The sequence below is a fragment of the Tupaia chinensis genome, unplaced genomic scaffold, assembly GCF_000334495.1.
Source record: "Tupaia chinensis unplaced genomic scaffold, TupChi_1.0 Scaffold000366_1, whole genome shotgun sequence".
NCBI classification, from domain to species: domain Eukaryota; kingdom Metazoa; phylum Chordata; class Mammalia; order Scandentia; family Tupaiidae; genus Tupaia; species Tupaia belangeri.
Genome location: NW_006159863.1, coordinates 518,901 through 537,341, shown reverse-complemented (window position 1 = coordinate 537,341; position 18,441 = coordinate 518,901). Strand labels below are relative to the sequence as shown.

The following is an 18,441-nucleotide window of genomic DNA, read 5'->3' as shown; positions in this document are numbered from 1 at the left end:
GCGTGAGTTTTAAGCCACCGGGTCCGGGACACGAACCGCGGTCGACTATGTGGGAGTCCAGCGACATAGCCATTACGCTAACTGCTGGTTCCCTTCATTAATTTATTTTAATTTGACCAGAGAGAGACACAGAGAGAGAGAGTGAAAGTGAGAAAGCAAGCTACTAGGCCCAGGACTTGAACCATGGTCAGCCATGTGAGAGTGTCCAGCACCTTGACCACCACGCCACCTGCTGGTTTCCAATTTAGAGAATGTTTTATTCTTTAGTCTTTAATCCACTTTTACAGTGTGGAAGCCTACATGCTTTGGAATTCTTTATTTTGTAGTAAAGCTCAAAAGTTCATTACTTTGAGGTAGACTAACATAAATCTGTCTGGGAAAATTTGTAGAAAGATTATTATTCATAGATTTTGAAATGTGAAGTTAGGGACCAGCAGTTGGCATAATGGCTTTGTCCCTGGACTCCCATGTAGTTGACCACGGACATGGAAACTTTGAGTCCCAAACCTGGTGGCTTAAACTCATGCCGGGCACGTGTGCATCCCTGCCCAAGATCTCGAGAGAAGAATGGAGGAGAAGGGATTGCAGCGTGGCCATCCGCCCTGAGGGGGTGATTTCTTGCTTTCTGTTTCTCTGTCTGTCTTTCTGGTGAGCGCACGGGAGGAGACGGGCCCTAAAAAAAAAACCCCTAAAAAAAAAAAAAAAAAAAAAAAGAAAAGAAATATGAAGTTATATATTCCAGATATTTGAAAATGCTAGGGGCCAACAGGTAGCATAATGGTTAAGGTACTGGACTCCCACATGGCCAACCACAGTTCGAGTCCCAGACCTGGTGGCTTGAAAATTATGCCAGGTGCCTGTGTGTGCGTGCCCAAAGTTCTGTTGAGAAAATGGAGTAAAAAGGATGCAGTGTGACTATCCTCCCGGGGGGTGATTTCTCACTTTCCTGCTCTCTGTCTGTCTCTGTCTCTCTTAAGCAAGAGCACGTGTCCGATGGCAAAAACCTTAAAAAAAAGAAAATGCTATAGAGGTTGAGCAAAACATTTTCTGTTCTTCATCTGACTATACAAATTCTAACTAGTAAAGAGAGAGATTTGATATAGACTGTTAGATTGGGATGTATGAAAATTGGTGTTGGTTTAATACAGTAAGTTGGTTGAGGATGTTGATTAGAGCTGTGTCATAAAGCTGTTGATTTTCTCACCAAAAAATGAATTAAAGGCCAGCAGGTGATTGGAAGTTAAGGTGTCTAGATTCCACATGGCCAACTGCATGATTTGAGTCCCAGACCCAGTGACTTGAAAAATACTCTAGGTGTGTGTGCCCAAAATCCGTAGAGAAGGGATGCAGCAGGGCCATCCCCTTGGCAGGGTGGATTTCTTACTTTCTCTGTCTTTTTCTGTCCAATGAGTGCACGAGCCTCTTGCGCGCACACACACACACACACACACACACACACAAATTAGAAGTATTTTCTTTGTATTGTCATTATAACTTCCTTTGGAAGCAAGTAGTGTAGAAGGAAGCAAGTCATAAAGATGTTTGTACTAACTTGGGTTCAACTTTTGGCTCTGTCACGTATTAGATTTAAAACTTTGGACAAGTTACTTAACATTTTTTTCCCCTCGAATCATTTTATGTAACTTTATTTATTTATTTTAATTTGACCAATGAGGGACAGAATGAGAGAGAGAGAGACAGAGAGAGAGAGAAAGAAAGTAGAAAAGCTCCGATGGCAAAAACCTTAAAAAAAAGAAAATGCTATAGAGGTTGAGCAAAACATTTTCTGTTCTTCATCTGACTATACAAATTCTAACTAGTAAAGAGAGAGATTTGATATAGACTGTTAGATTGGGATGTATGAAAATTGGTGTTGGTTTAATACAGTAAGTTGGTTGAGGATGTTGATTAGAGCTGTGTCATAAAGCTGTTGATTTTCTCACCAAAAAATGAATTAAAGGCCAGCAGGTGATTGGAAGTTAAGGTGTCTAGATTCCACATGGCCAACTGCATGATTTGAGTCCCAGACCCAGTGACTTGAAAAATACTCTAGGTGTGTGTGCCCAAAATCCGTAGAGAAGGGATGCAGCAGGGCCATCCCCTTGGCAGGGTGGATTTCTTACTTTCTCTGTCTTTTTCTGTCCAATGAGTGCACGAGCCTCTTGCGCGCACACACACACACACACACACACACACACAAATTAGAAGTATTTTCTTTGTATTGTCATTATAACTTCCTTTGGAAGCAAGTAGTGTAGAAGGAAGCAAGTCATAAAGATGTTTGTACTAACTTGGGTTCAACTTTTGGCTCTGTCACGTATTAGATTTAAAACTTTGGACAAGTTACTTAACATTTTTTTCCCCTCGAATCATTTTATGTAACTTTATTTATTTATTTTAATTTGACCAATGAGGGACAGAATGAGAGAGAGAGAGACAGAGAGAGAGAGAAAGAAAGTAGAAAAGCAAGTCGTCAGGTCTGGGACTTGAACTATGGTTGGCCTTGTGGGAGTCCAGTGCCCTTAACCACCATGCCACCTGCCAGCCCCAAGTTAGTTAACATTCTGAAACCTTGTTTCCTTAATTTGTGAATAGGCAGTGATAATGGAAGTATCTCAAAGGGCAATTAGGATTACATGAGAGATATATGCAGTAGCTAGTATAATGCATTGTACACAGTAGGCGATCCACAAGTGTTAATTCTAGTCCAAATCCCATTTGTAAATGATGTAGAGAGAAATACCAGAAAGGTGATGAACTTATATCCCTAGTTGTGGATTCATGAGGTGTTCATATTGATGGCACAGTAGGCTCTCTCTAACCCTGTTTTCAAATATGCCCAGGTATTCTAGATATTTTATCGATAATGAGGTTGCCTCTGAATTTTAGGTATTCTAGAGAGAAACACCTATGTGGGTAATAGTTTCTTAGACAAGGCTGTAGTGGGTTGAAGTAATGTTGGGGATAATTGCTTATTGTATGATTGTCATTTTAGGACAGTGATGCCAGACAGAAAGAACCATCAGACACAATTTGAGACTAAGGTTTCTGTAATAGCAACAGACATGGAAACTCAGCAAACATAAAGTGGTGAATGCTGCTGCTGATACCTTCACTTCTCTCTCTCCACTGATTAAGGAACCTTGGATGCTTGTCTACTGGCTTTTACCAGGAGCAAGTAACTGAATCTAACAATGCCTGCTCATTCTTTTTTTTTTTAAGTTTATTTTTTTCATAAGAGGGAGATGGGGGAGAGAGAGAAAGAGACACAGTACTCCTGCAGGCTCCTGGCCTTCAACCAGCCCCAGATCATGGGCAGACATGTGCCCGATGTGCTCAGGGAGGTCTTCAGAGTTGAACTGAGACCCTTCCCCTGTGGGATTGTCTCACAGAGCATTGTGTTTTACCACTGCCATAGCACAGTGCTATATCCATAGTGCATTCTTGAGTGTTCACTGTGAATCTGGGTGAGATGAAAGGCAATGGCCTAGGCATATCTTTCACCAGACCCAGGCTTTCAGCCTGCCTAGGGTCCATTCATCTTCTGAGGATTCCTAATCTGTTCTTTCATTGAAATTGGCCCATGTTTAAAATTAAAAAAATTTTTTCATTATAGAAATTTCATTCTAGTGTAAATATAATGGTTTAATGAAAGCCATATATATATCCATCATCCAAGTTCAAAAGTTATCAGCTCATAGCTAGTAATGTTTTATGACTGCACACCCAACTAGATTATGTTGGAGCAAATATATAAAAGATATATATATATATACACATTATGTTGAAGCAAATACACACACACACACACACACACATTCTAAAAGAATATAGGTGGTATAACATAATTCTACCAGAAGGCACATGCTATCTTTTTTTACTCTTTTTATACTGTTAACAGCCATTGATTGTTTCAAAGATCAATCCTTATTAGAGATTTGCACAATGGTAATGTTCTCATTCTATCACTTTCTTCATTTCTTTTTTTTCTTGGAGAGGTTTTTGCTATAGATCGCATATGCTCGCCAGAAAGACAGAGAGAGACAGAGAGAAAGCAAGAAATCACCCCCCAGGGGGGATGGCCACGCCGCAATCTCTTCTCCATTCTCCTCTCGGGATCTTGGGCATGCACGCACATGCGCCCAGCATGAATTTAAGCCCCTGGGTCTGGGACTCGAACCGTGGTCGACTACCTGGGAGGCCAGCGACATAGCCATTACCCTAACTGCTGGTCCCACTTTTCTTCATTTCTCAGCTAGACTATTTTTATAAACAAGAAACTTCTCTTCTACTATTGAGTTATTCTCATGTATAGCTTATATATGAAAGATAAGATATACTTGCTCATTCCCCTTTATTAGTTTTTAGAATAATTAGTTAATTCCCAAGTATCTTCCAAAGGTAATCAGTGAGGGTTTTTTTAAATTTGTTTAAAGTATTATTATGAACACATTGATCTTTATTTTTGAGAGAAATTTTTGCTACAGGGCACATGCCCTTGCCAGAAAAACAGAGAGAGAGACGGAGAGACAAAAAGCGAGAAATCACCCCCCCAGGGGGGATGGCCAGGCCGTATTCTCTTCTCCTCCATTCTCCTCTCAGGATCCTGGGCACCCACTCACATGCACCCGTCGTGAGTTTAAGCCACCGGGTCTGGGACTCGAACTGCTGTCGACTACATGAGAGTCCAGCGACATAGCCATCACACCATCTGCTGCTCCCGAACATACGGCTTTTGTAACATAAGTTGATTTTTTTTTTTAAAGAGATTTTTGTCTTAGGACTTGTGTACTTGCCAGAGAAAGAGATGAAGACAATGAGAAGGAAAGTGAGAGATCACCCCCTGGCGGGAGGTGGGGGGGGTAGCCACACCATAGTTCCTTCTCCTCCATTCTTCTGGTATCTTGGGCATAAATGCACACACACCTGGTGTGATTTTCAAGCCACTGGGTCCAGAACTTGAATTGTGGTCAGCCCTGTGGGAGTCCAGCAACGTAACTCTATGCCATCTGCTGGTCCCCACATTTGATGTTTTTAATATCAGGGCTCAAAATATTCCATCTACGGTGGTGGGAACCTCTCTGTGATAGTTCCTTCATGTCTCTGACACCATCCTATTGGTGTTTAACAGTTTCCCTGTGGGGCCAGCAGGTGGCATGGTGGTTAAAGTGCAGGACTCCCACTTGACTGACCATGGTTTGAGTCCTAGACCTGGTGCCTTTCTTTCTCAGTTTCTTTCTCTCTCTCTCTCTCTCTCTCTCTCTCTCTGTGTCACTCTCTGGTGGGCATATGTATCTGATACAAATTCAAATAATAATAATTAATTAATTAATTTAAAAAATTACTTCAAAGTTGTTTTCTTGTTCACTCCATAAAATTCTGCCTCAGACCTTGAATCACCGATTTCTCTAGGGATCACTGGTTCTTTTTAATCTAAGTGACACTTAGAGACCACTAACTGGGTGCTATGCCTTTTGATAACTAGGTTATTTATTTTTAGGCCTTCTTGTGGACAGAGCTAAGAAATATATATATATATATATATTTTGAAAGACCTTCATAGGTTTTTTTTTTTAAGAGTTATTTTATTTAACATTATTTATTTATTTTAATTGGATCAGAAAATGACAGAGTGAGAAAGAGAAGGTGAGAAAGCAAGCTGCCAGGTCTGGGACTTGAACTATGTTCGGCCATGTAGGAGAGCAGTGCCCTAAGCTACCACACCACCTGCTGACCCTCCATATTGAATTTTTATTGATACTTTCAGTTCAAATAATATTGCAGGGATTTTTAATTAATTAATTAATTAATTAATTTATTTATTGGAGAGGTTTTTTCGCTATAGGGCGCATGCGCTCGCCAGACAGACAGAGAGAGACATAGAGACAGAAAGCGAGAAATCACCCCCCAGGGGGGATGGTTATGCCGCAATCCCTTCTCCTCCATTCTCTTCTCAGGATCTTGGGCACGCACGCACACGCGCCCGGCGTGAGTTTTAAGCCACCGGGTCCGGGACGTGAACCGCGGTCGACTACGTGGGAGTCCAGCGACATAGCCATTACGCTAACTGCTGGTTCCCAGGGATTTTATTTAACATCTTTAATCTGGTTTTGGTTTCTTCTTCTCTGTCCCCCTCATGCATGTGCACACATGGGAGAGAGAACAGGCCCTTGATAGGGTCTCATCACACTATGATCCCTTTTTCCAGCACCCTTGTTCCTTAGAATCTTGAGTTGGCTACATGTGTACCCAGTGTGTTTTCAGGCTGGCCCAGAGTTCTGAACCTACAGTCAGCCACGCGGCTTCTAGCTCTGCAGTCCAGTATGCTACCTTCTGTATCACCTGGGCTGGGCCTTTCTTGTCTTTATTTTACACGTACACTGTATAGTTCCAGAATAATAACACCAGTATTATTACTAACACTATGATTACTGGAAGTCGTTTAAGACTGCTTTCGTACTTCTTTTTGTTCTTACGGACGTATCTCACCAAGGATTTACCATCAAATGACTGTTTTAAAGTAGCTTATTCGGTTTTCAAGGCCTGGTCTGGGTGTTATTTCCTTGCGAAAATGCCCAGAAGTTGGTGAGTTTTCCCTCCATATCGCTGTACCTCTATTTTAGTGTATCTGTTACTGTATTGGGATTGTTTGCATTTTTACAAATTTTCAAGCTAGACTTTTCACTCCTTGAAAGGAGAACTTGTCCTCATTGATCTTTCTATGTCCAATACCCAACATAAAGCCTCTCACACAGCAACTGCTAAATAAATGTTTGAATTAATTAACTTTATAAACTGTAAATCACTTAGAAGTGGTAGTAGTCATGATTAGAGTTACAGTTCAGTGCCTGAATTCTTACTCTCCTGGGGATGGTGCTAGAAATCCCTGTGCCACGTAGGTTACCACAGACCTGTGAACACTGGTATTTCACTCTCCTCTTTTGTTTTTGTCCTTAAAGTGACTCAAAACATTCAGTTTTATGTATTTGCATTTTTAAGTGGTGTAATTAAGCAAAACAATAAAACAGTATACTTTTTCCCATCTCTGGGTCTTTTAATGTGCCTTTTCTGTGAATAATCTGCATCTTGTCAAAATTTTGCAGTACTTGATCTATTAAGTTAAAAAAGGGGGAAGAGGGGTCAGTAGGTGGTATGGTGGTTGGAGTACTGGATTTCATATGGCCAGCTGCAGTTTGAATCCCGGGCCTGGTGGCGTGAAAATCTTGCCAGGCATGTGTGTGTGCTCAAACTCCCACTAGGAAAAGGGAATTTCTCTAGGAGAAAGGAATGCAGCATCCGTCCTAGGGGGTGATTTCCGACTTTCTCTGTCTTTGTATCTCTCTCCTCTCTGGCAGGTACCTTATGACAGTTAAAAAGCTAAAATAAGTAAATATATAAATTCTATTTAAAAGGGAAGGATGAGACCAGCAGGTAGCATTGTGGTAAAGGTGCTGGATTCCCACATGGCTGACTGTGGTTCAAGCCCCAGACCTGGTGGCTTGCCTTTTCACTTTGCCTTTCTCTCTGGTCAAATTAAATAATAATGACGACTAAAATTAATTAAATAAATCTAAAAAAGAGGGAGGTTAGAAAACAAAATATGTATGTTATCCTAGTTTTGTTAAAAAAAAGTCACGTTCAGTATAGAGTGAATATGGTAATATTTTCATCAATGCATACTGATTATTCCTGAATTGTCACAGTTAGTGTTTTCTATGTTCTTCATTGAATGTTTGTTATTTTTTTATTTCTCCGTAAGAAATACATTAAGCTTTTGGAATAGTAAAATTAGTTAAGAAACTTTATTTTTAAAATCTCAACTGTTCTTTTTTGTCAGTTCCCAGTGAAGGGCCTAGGACTTAGTATTTATTAGATATATTTTGGTTGGATGACTATAGCATGAGGAAGAACTTGGTAAATGCCACACACACACACACACACACACACACACACAAATGACAAAATGTTAAGAGAATTAAAGAGAGAAAGGTACTATGTGGAGAGGATCAGGGAAAACTTTGGGTTGCAGGTAGCATATGGACCTTGAAAGACAGGGTTTTTGCTTTGTTTTGTATAGAAGTATACAGGCAGTACAATGTACTCCCATGTAACAACCATTATTAACAATTTCTTTTCTTTTTTTGGAGAGTTTTTTTTTTTTTTTTTTTTTTTTTTTTTTGGTGCACTCGCCAGACAGATAAAGACAGAGAGACAGAAAGCCAGAAATCACCCCCCAGGGGGGATGGCCACGCCACAATCCATTCTCCTCTCAGGATCTTGGGCACACACGCGCCCGGCATGAGTTTAAGCCCCCGGGTCTGGGACTCGAACCGCGGTCGACTACGTGGGAGTCCAGTGACATAGCCATTACACTAACTGCTGGTCCCTCATTAATAACATTTTTGATAGACTTTTTAGAAAATGAAAATTCTTTTAGTATGTTCATGATAGCCTTAGAATTCATGGTTTTATCTTTAGAACACATGCATTCTCTGTCAGATTTGCTTTCCTTATTATCTTTTGTTTAGTTTAATATTAATAAGGTGGTTTTCCCTAAACAAACAACAATCTAGTGAAGCGGCTTGCAGTCTCTTGTGTGATTGGAGAAATTAGCCAGAAAATAAGAAACTTCTAAATTGAAAAATGTACGTAATAAGTAATGGAAAATTTATCATATTTACTCTAGAAAAAGGAACTTTTTTTGAAGTTTTATTGTTACTATTTTTTTAAGGTTTTTGCCGTAGGACAAATGTGCTTGCAGGAGAGAGACAAAGAGGGAAAGTGAGAAAACACCCCCTGGGCTGATGGCCACAGCTCATTTCCTCCTCCATTCACATCTTGGAAATTTTGGTCACTCACGCACATGCACCCAGTGTGATTTTTAAGCCACCAGTTCCAGGACTGGAATTGTGTTATCGGCCGTGTGGGGAGTCCAGAGCCTTAACCACCATGCTGCCTGCTTCTCCCCTTTTAGAAACCTTTCATTTATTTTCTGTGACAAATCTTTTTTTTTTTTTAATACATTTTTGCCTTAGGGTGAGTGTGAGAGAGACAGAGACAGTGAGAGAGAGACTGAGACATCATCCACCAGGGGAGATGGCCATGCCATAGTCCTTTGTCCATTCACTGGGATATTAGGCACACATGCATATGCGTCTGGTGTGAGTTTCAAGCCACTGGAGCTTGAAATAAGGTCGACCATTTGGGAGTCCAGGAATGTAACTACTTTTAGGGCCAGCAGGGCACTGGACTCCCATGTGGTTGACTATGGTTTGAGTCGCAGACCTAGTGGCTTTCTTTCTCTCTCTTTTTCTCTCTCTTCGAGGTGAGCACACAAGGCCTAGAGGAAATTAAAAAATAATAATGATAAATTAAAAAATGAATAATTCTTTTTTTAAAAAAAACCCACTTGTTTCACATTATTAAATGAGAAGAATTTGGTTTAGACTGTAATTCAGAACTGTGTGATACTGGAAATACTTTACTTCCTAAAGAAAAGTGAAATTTATAGACTGCTTTAGAAACTGTTTTTTTTTGACTAATAAAGATGTTCCTGTGATAATGGAAAATCTCTACAAACCAACTCACTGAAAGACCGCTGGAAAGACCATGTGATATACCATCATGAAACATTTTAAAAACTGAATTTGTAAAATAAAAATATATGAGATTAAAGGTATTTTTTACACATCTAAAATTTTTACATACATACGCACATACTCACATATATACATATACTATACACAATAATTCTTAAAGTTTTGGACTTTTCTTATTCGTCTAGAATAGAGGAGTTTTTTTTCTTCTTTTTTTCTAAGAGAGATTTTTGGTATAGGGTGCATTGCTTGCCACAGAGACAGAAGGCAAGGAATCACTCCCACAGGGGAATGGCCAGGCTGCAACCCCTTTTCCATTCTCCTCGGAATTTGGGGCACGCATGCACATGTGCCTGGCGTGAGTTTTAAGCTGCTAAGTCCAGGACTCAAACTGCAATCAGTTACATAGGCATCCAGTGGTATAACCATTACATCATCTGCTGGTCCCTAGAAAAGGGGTTTTTGAGGGTCTTATTTTTAATCACTTAAAATGATTCTCAAAAGTTTTAAAAATAATTTCTTAGTCTAATTTGGATCTGAAATAGGTGAGATGAATACCATCCTTGAATTTTCAAAGCCATTCCACATTTGGGTTCACATTTAGTGAATTTAGTCATAATATTCCCAACCCCAGTAAGATATAGTTTCTGTGGTTACCAGACTCTTTGTAGAGTGACAAAGGTTGGAATTCTGAGTCTCATGAGTCAAATTTTGGCCTTTGACTCTGTCTCCTTTCACACTCCTTACCCAGCTTGGGCTGTTGCCATGCTTGAAGGCTTGTCAGCCAGCAGGTTCCTATGGTAACGGGAATAGAAATTTGAAAGAAGAAAAAGAATGGGAGCACAAAGGCTTGGTTGATTTGAATTTGAACAAAGATGGAAGGTTCCATGTAGTGCACCTTTGTTATAGAAACCAGAAATTTAATTTTAGAAAGTTACTTTTCAGTTTGTAAACTTCTTATATGCAGGTCTTGATTTAGTGAACAAAAAGTATTACTATTTAGGGAAGGACTCAGTAAGAATCTTTTAAAATCCAATCTAATAAAGTTCCTTTTTTCTATTTTAGAGAGCTTTAATAGTATTTCCTATGTCATATATTTGTTCACATCTTCTCAGTATTCGGTACTTTTGGTTTTGCTGAGATTAAAGTTGTTATTAAAGTTAAAATCAAGGCAATTTATAATACTTATTTGGTATTATTTTGATTCAATAAACTGCGTCCATTTAAAGTGTTCAGTATGATGAGTTTTGACAGACCCCCTGAAACCATCACCACAATCAAGAAATAGAACACTTCCATCACCTCAAAAGCTCCTTGTGTCCCTTCATAGACTCTCTCTCTACTCCAGGTAACCACTGACCTGCTTTGTCATTGAAGATTAATTTTCATTTTCTAGACTTTTATTTAAAAGGAATCATACAATATCTACCTTTTTTGCTTAGTTTCTTATACCCAGCACAATGATTTTTACTTTTTTTTTTTGAAGAGGTTTTTGCTATAGGGCGTGTGTGCTCACCAGACAGACAGAGACAGAGAGATAGAAAGCGAGAAATCACCCCCCAGGGGGGATGGCCACGCCGCATTCCCTTCTCCTCCATTCTCCTCTCAGGATCTTGGGCACGCACGCACACGCACCCGGCGTGAGTTTAAGCCACCGGGTCCGGGACTCAAATTGCGGTTGACTACGTGGGAGTCCAGCGACATAGCCATTATGCTAACTGCTGGTCCCCTAGCACAATGATTTTGAGATTCATCTATGTGTTGTTTTGCTTTTTAAAAATGTCATTGCAATCAACTTTCTCAGTTTGCAATTTAAAATAGAATTTAGCAGACTTTCTCATCATGCCCACCAAATTGGCCCACTACAGCTCTGTTAACTTGCAACTGTTCTTTAACTCCCCTCTTATTTATTTATTTAGATTTTTGCTATAGGATGTGTGCTCTTACTGGAGAGAGAGAAAAGTGAGAGAGAAGGTGAGAGATCACCCTCTGGGGGAATGGCCACACTGCAACCCCTTCTTCTCCATTCTTCTCTTAGGATTTTGGGCATGTGCATGTGCCTGGCATGTTTGTCAAGCTGTCAGGACTGGGATTCACATCATGGAGTCAGCCATGTGGGATCTGGTGACTTAACCATCATGGTTCGCTGGCCCCGAATCCCCTTTTAAGCTATTGTTTATTGTGTTCTCTATGCTAATGATATATTTTTATTTATGTGTTATTAAGACCATTTTACTAAAGAGGAAACTGAAGTTTAGAGAGGGTAAATTGAGCAAATAGTTAGGTGCGAGAATGCCAGCATTTGATTCTTGGTTCTATTTCTGTAGCTGTGTGATCTTGGACAAGTTACTTAGTTTTCTGTGTTTTGTTTTACTCATATGAATTATAAAATAGGATGAAAAATAATACTACTGTAGGGGCCAGTACTGGCATGATGGTTAAGATGCTGCACTTCCACCTGGCTGACCACGAGTTTAGTCCTGGACCTGGCAACTTACTTTCTCACTTTCTCTCTCTCTCTCTGTATCTCTCTGGTCAAATTAATAACAATAAATAAAATTGCATAAATAATTATTTAAAGAATAGTAATAATACTGGGGCCAGCAGGCAGCCTGGTGGTTAAGGCTCTGGAATCTTATATGGCAGTCAACTGTGGTTTGAGTTCTGTACCTGGCGGCTTGCTTTCTCATTTTTTTCCTTTTTCTCTCTCGCTATCTCTTGGGTCAAAAGGGAAAAAAAAAAAAGGGAAAAAATACAATTAAATGAATAAAATAAGTAAGTCTTAAAAAAACAATACTACCTACCCTATGGGATTGTTGAAAGTGTTAAATGAGATAGCGTCTATAAGGTACTATTAAGTGTCAGTAAATGGCTACCTGAGATATGATACTTAAAGCTAGTAAGTGACAGAAGCATAAACTTGTAGCTGTAGGCTTAGTGTAAGCAGCATGAAACAGTCATTCAGATCATGATAGGGATCACAGATGGAGATTTTATTAACATGACAATGTCTGATTATTTGCTATTGTATGTATTGCTCAAGACCAAGCAAGTTTGAGACTTCCCAGGGGACTTCTCTCTCTCTCTTTTTTTCTATTTCTTTTTTTTTTTTTTTTTAGTTTGCTGTAGGACATGTACAGTTGCCAGAGAGAGAAAGAGAGGCAAAGTGAGAAATCACCCCCCATGTTGTAATTCCTTCTACTCCATTCTCCTCTTGGGTTTTTGGGCACACATATACATGCACCCATTGTGTTTTCAAGCTGCTGGATCTGGGTCTGAAACTTGTGGTTTGTCATGTGGGATCTAGCTTGACCTCCACACCACCTGCTGACACTCTCCATTTATTTTTATTTTTCTGAAGAGCATGTGTGCTTGCAGGAGAAGGAGAGAGAAGGAAAGTGAGAAAGCATCCCCCCCATGGGGAATGGTCAGGCCACAATCCCTTCTCCGTTTTCACTCCTTTCGGATTTGGGGCATGTACATGTGCCTTATGTGTTTTTCAGTTGCTGAGTCTGAAACTCCAATTGTGCAATCAGTCATATAGTAGGATCGAGCTGCCTTAACCCCCATGCCATGGGCTGGCTCCTTTTCTCCTTTTCTCCAGGTCGTCATGTACACACACCCCTGCCCAGCATAGCATGTTATTCAAGCCACCAGGGCCAGAATTTGGACTGTGGTTAACCATGTAGGATTTAGCTCCAAATGCACAGTGCTTAATCACTGGCCCAGTAGTTATATTTTTAATTATATTTGTTTCCTTTTATAGTAGATTCTAGTTTTTAGGTAAAAGTCTTCATCTTTCCAACTATTTTCTAGACAATATGAGTTACAGTGTTACCTGTTAACTCTAGTAGCTAGAGCACCACAACCCTTTTTTTTTCAGCTTGATTTTCAGCTATTGCCCTGGTTTCTTGGACTGTCAAGTAATATTTTATTGAGTGCTTGACATCATAAAATATTGGTGAGCTTCTAGATGATACTTTTAAAAAGGTTCATCCATCTTTATCTCTCTCTTTTTTAAAGAATTAATTTACTTGGGACCAGCAGTTAGCATAATGGCTATGTCGCTGTACTCCCACGTAGTTGACCATGGTTCGAATCCCAGACCCAGTGGCTTAGACTCACGCTGGGCGCGCGCATATATGCATGCCCAAGATCCTGAGAGGAGAATGGAAGAGAAGGGATTGAGGCCTGGCCATCCCGCCTGGGGGGTGATTTCTCGCTTTCTGTCTCTCGGTCTCTCTCTGTCTTTCTGGTGAGCGCACACGCCCTATAGCAAAAACCTCTCTAAAAAAAAAAAAAAAGAATTATTTTATTTTCTTTTCATTGTCATTATTATTATTTAATTTGACTAGAGACAGAGAGAGGGAAAGTGAGAAAGCAAGTCACCAGGTTCAGGACTCGAACTGTGGTTTGCCATGTGGGAGTCCAACACCTTAACCACCATGCCACCTGCTTAGCCCCTTTCTCTCTTTTAAAAGTTTATTCATTCCTCCATTAATGAGAGAGAGAGAGAGACATCCCCAGCAGGATAGTGACTTGAATTCCACACCAGCTTCAGCTAGTCCTGTATCATGAGTGTGTTCAGGGAAAGCTCCACAAATCTCCCCTATCTTTCCCATGTGGGTCAGTCATGCAGTGCTGCATTAACTACTGCACCACTTTCTGGCTTCCTGTCTTTTTTCTGCTTTATCAGATAAGTCATCTTAATCCAGGTTGAACTGAGTTGACGCTTGGTAGGTCTCTGCCTCCCTCCTGTCCTACTCCTAAGATGTAGTCCTTTAGGTCTTCCACCTTAAAGTCTGGTATGATCAGTTACCCTGGCAGGGCTTGAATTCTGTCATGTCTCTTCAGTCCGATAAGACTGCCAAAGTCTTTCCTTTGCTTTTCAGAGGTTTTTGGCCTACCTCCTTAACCTCATTTGTGCAGCTTCAGAATTTTCAAATATTCTGAAGGGAAAACTAGCTGTCAGATTCAACCATTGGCACTTCCCCTTCTCACTTATTAATAGATCTTTCATTTCCAATTTGGTGTCTGTGGCCTCTTAAGACCACCAAAAGCTCTGCTTTTATCTCAGTTTTTTAGCACCAGCCTTGGCAAGCTTGATTCCCAGCCTCTTTGCCTCTGTTGAGCAAATGTCTCCTTGGAAAAGTGGCTGCACTTACCAAAGTCACCTCTTTATCCTTCCTATTCTTTGGATTCTTGGTTCCCTGGCTGTTTTGCTTCATCAGTTCTCCAATAGCTTTGAATAGAGAAAACTTTCCCCCCCCTGCCTTTTTAACTTGTTCTTTATGGAAACATTGGTTTACCACAAAGAGTACCCCATCATACATGGGAGTGATACTCACATATTGTTTATGTGACATCAGTTTCTTTAAGTAACTCTTTTTTCCTGATTGCATTATATATAGGGGAGTCTCCTGGAAAATATTATACATCAATGTACAAATAAATAAATACATTCTTTTTTTTTTTTTTTTGAGAGGTTTTTGCTATAGGGTGTGTGTGCTTGGAGAGACAGAGAGAGAGACAGAGAGACAGAAAGTGAGAAATCTCCCCTCAGAGAGGGTGGCCACACTACAGTTCCTTCTCTTCCACTCTCTTCTTGGGATCTTGGACACGCACGCACACGCGCCCGGCGTGAGTTTAAGTCACCGGATCCAGGACTTGAACCACGGTCGACTACATGGGATTCCAGCAACATAGCCATTATGCCAACTCCTGGTCCCAAATAAATACATTCTTAATTAAAAGGCCTGGTAATGAGACTATCTATAACTGCTTCAGAATCAGCAATCACTTAAACTATTGTATAAACAAGTGGAAAAACTATTCAGTAGTTAAAACCCAGGTGTACTTTCTTAGGATATTTGATCTCCTGTGGTTATAATGATCATTTCAGTATAGTTTTATGTCTGGGGCCATTATTTCTCTTTGCATTTCCTTAATATCCGCTTACAGTGTTAGCTCTGTTTACATCATGTGATTTCATAGTGTAAAGAACTGTTCAGAAAGTTTTTAAAAAAAAGGAAGAAGAAAAGAAAACTTGAGACAAGAGATGAGAACTCCTTCCCCATCTCATCTCCCCAAGTAACTACTATCTGTAACTAGTTACCTTCCTTTCCCTCTCTCTCCTTTCCTTGTCTTGCTACTGCTTCTCTCTCCTGTTGATAGACATTAGTTGAAGAAAATGTAGAAATTGAAATACATGAAAAAAATTAAAATTTCTTATATCCCTACCACCAATCAGTAGTTACTCTTTGAGCATTCGTGCCTATCTTTGTGGGTTTTTTCCCTGTGTGAGTCATCATTAGTGACTCTCAGCCCTGCCTCTTCGTTAGTATCACCTGTAACAACTAAACTATACATGTAGATTCTGGGATACGCATCAGACTCAACCAGATCAGAATCTTCAGGGATCAGTAGGGCTAAGAGAGTTTCATTTATAAAAACAAAAACTCCTCTTCAGAATTTTTTTTTAACAACTTTCAGAAAAATTTTAAAATAGAAAAAAAAAGACTGCTGCAATATTATAGAAAACTTTAACTGTAGACAGCTCTTTATCTAATTATTCGATTTTAACTTTTTCCTAGCCATTCCACCCCATGGTGAACCTGGATTGTTCTCGGGATTTCCGGCCATTTCTTTGTGCACTGTATGCTCCTATTTGTATGGAATATGGACGCGTCACACTTCCCTGTCGTCGGCTGTGTCAGCGGGCTTACAGCGAGTGTTCAAAGCTCATGGAGATGTTTGGTGTTCCTTGGCCAGAAGATATGGAATGTAGTAGGTGCGAAAATCATAGATTTTCATGGCTTATTTCTTATGTTGCAGTATGTTTAAAATTACTTGTCTTTTGTTTCATCAATTTTTAAAAACTTTTTGAAGTATACATTATTGGTCATTAGTTTTTAAGTAACATGAGCAGTAGTTTCATGGCTTCTGAATTATTTCCTTAGGAATTAGGGTGCATTAAATGAAAAAGGTAGAAAAATAAAACATTTCTGTTAAGAAAATTTTAAAAAGATCAAGAAATATGAAGTCAAGACACTAAGTTGATTTTTTTCACTTGAGAATTTTTTTCTGCTTATATAAGTAATACCGTTTGTGAAAAATTAGGAAGTACAAGGAAGAAAATAATTTGTTATTCCTTCATTGAGAAGACTTAAAGATCTTTATGATTTAAATGTGTTAATGACTAAAGTAGTTCTGTTACTTCCTTTTTTCTGTCTCAGGCTAGCATACCAAATCCAAAAAATGTCAGATCCTTTTCAAATTTACCCAGTATAAAGGTACTTCCTAAAGGCTTGAAGATTTGTTTATTAGACATTCTTCTAGTTTTGTATGAGTGATGATTATTGATAGTACTATTTATCGTGTTTTGAAATATTTCAAAGATAAAAAAATAATAAGATGTGGGGCCAGGTGGTGGCACAGTGGTAACGCAGCTGGACCTGCATGGGAAAAGCTCTGGGTTTGTGTCACAGGACCTACCTGTACTCGTGAGGTGTGCATGTGCCTGTAATCAGGCTGGCTGAGCCTAGGGGTGGATCGTTGTATGAGGATCATGTTAGGAATGGCTCTGTCTCTCTCTCTCTCATATGAAAGAAAGAAAGAGAACCAGCAGTTAGCGTAATGGCTATGTTGCTGGACTCCCACGTAGTTGACCGCAGTTCACATCCTGGACCCGGTGGCTTAAAACTCACACCGGGCGCATGTGCGTGTGTGCCCAAGATCCCGAGAGGAGAATGGAGGAGAAGGGATTGCGGCATAACCATCCCCCCTGGGGGGTGATTTCTCGCTTTCTGTCTCTATGTCTCTCTCTGTCTGTCTGGCGAGCGCACGCGCCCTATAGTGAAAAAAACCTCTCTAAAAAAAATTAAAAAAAAAAAAAAGAAAGAAAGAAATAAGTTAACTTAAAAATAAAAAAAAGAAAGTAAACATACCTGTTATTATCTACCATTGTCCAATCTAACATTTTTAAAAGAACATTTGTACTATTGCTTCAGATTAAAGAAAGAAAACACAGGTAGAGTTGAAGGTTCTTCCTTAGTACCCATCTTGACCACATTTCCTTTTTCCCTCCCCCAAAATAAGGTATAATGGTATTAAATTTGTTGCTAATCATATTCGTGTTTGTTTTTATACTCTTACTACACACACACACATCCCTAAATAACATTTTTTTTTTCTTTTTTGCCAGAGGATATATGCAGTCACCAAAGAGACAGAGAGACAGAAAGCGAGAAATCACCCCCCAGGGGGGATGGTTATGCCGCAATCCCTTCTCCTCCATTCTCCTCTCGGGATCTTGGGCACACACGCACATGCGCCCGGTGTGAGTTTTAAGCCACCGGGTCCAGAACTCGAAGGTCTGGAACTCAAACTGTGGTTGGCCATGTGGGAGTCCATCATGGCAACCACAGCACCAAATACTAGCCCAAGATAGGTATTTTTGACAGGGTCTCAAAACCTTGCAATCTTTACTACTCCAGCCTCCCAGTCAGGTAAGACCACAGACACATACTCTTGAGTGTTCTGTTTAGGTGGAACTGGGAACCAAACCCAGGCCTCCCATGTGGCCCCAGTCATTGCACCCTTCTATTTACACACCACTGCAACGGGGCCCATATTTAAAAGTAATTTTGGGGCCAGCAGGTGGCATAGTGGTTAAGGCAGCTGGATCCCACAGGGCTGACTATACGATAAGACTCTCAGAGTTGGCAGTTTGAGGAACACACCAGGTGCATGTGTATGCATGCCCAAAATCCCAAGAGAAAAGTGGAGGAGAAGGTATTGCGGTGTGTCTGCTCCGCCTGGGGGGTGATTTCTCACTTCTCCTCTC

At 40.1% G+C, this 18,441-nt stretch overlaps 2 protein-coding genes across 2 annotated transcripts in view; one reads left to right on the top strand and one right to left on the bottom strand.

Moving 5' to 3' along the window:
- Positions 1-18,441, top strand: part of FZD3 (frizzled class receptor 3) — an 80,787-nt gene that overhangs the window by 2,590 nt on the left and 59,756 nt on the right. Inside the window, exon 2 of the mRNA XM_006153209.3 lies at positions 16,190-16,386. Coding sequence (XP_006153271.1) covers positions 16,190-16,386 — 197 coding nt within the window. The remainder of the gene's footprint in view (positions 1-16,189; positions 16,387-18,441) is intronic.
- FBXO16 (F-box protein 16) overlaps positions 1-18,441 on the bottom strand; it is a 137,637-nt gene that overhangs the window by 96,598 nt on the left and 22,598 nt on the right. The gene's annotated exons all lie outside the window — the stretch shown is intronic.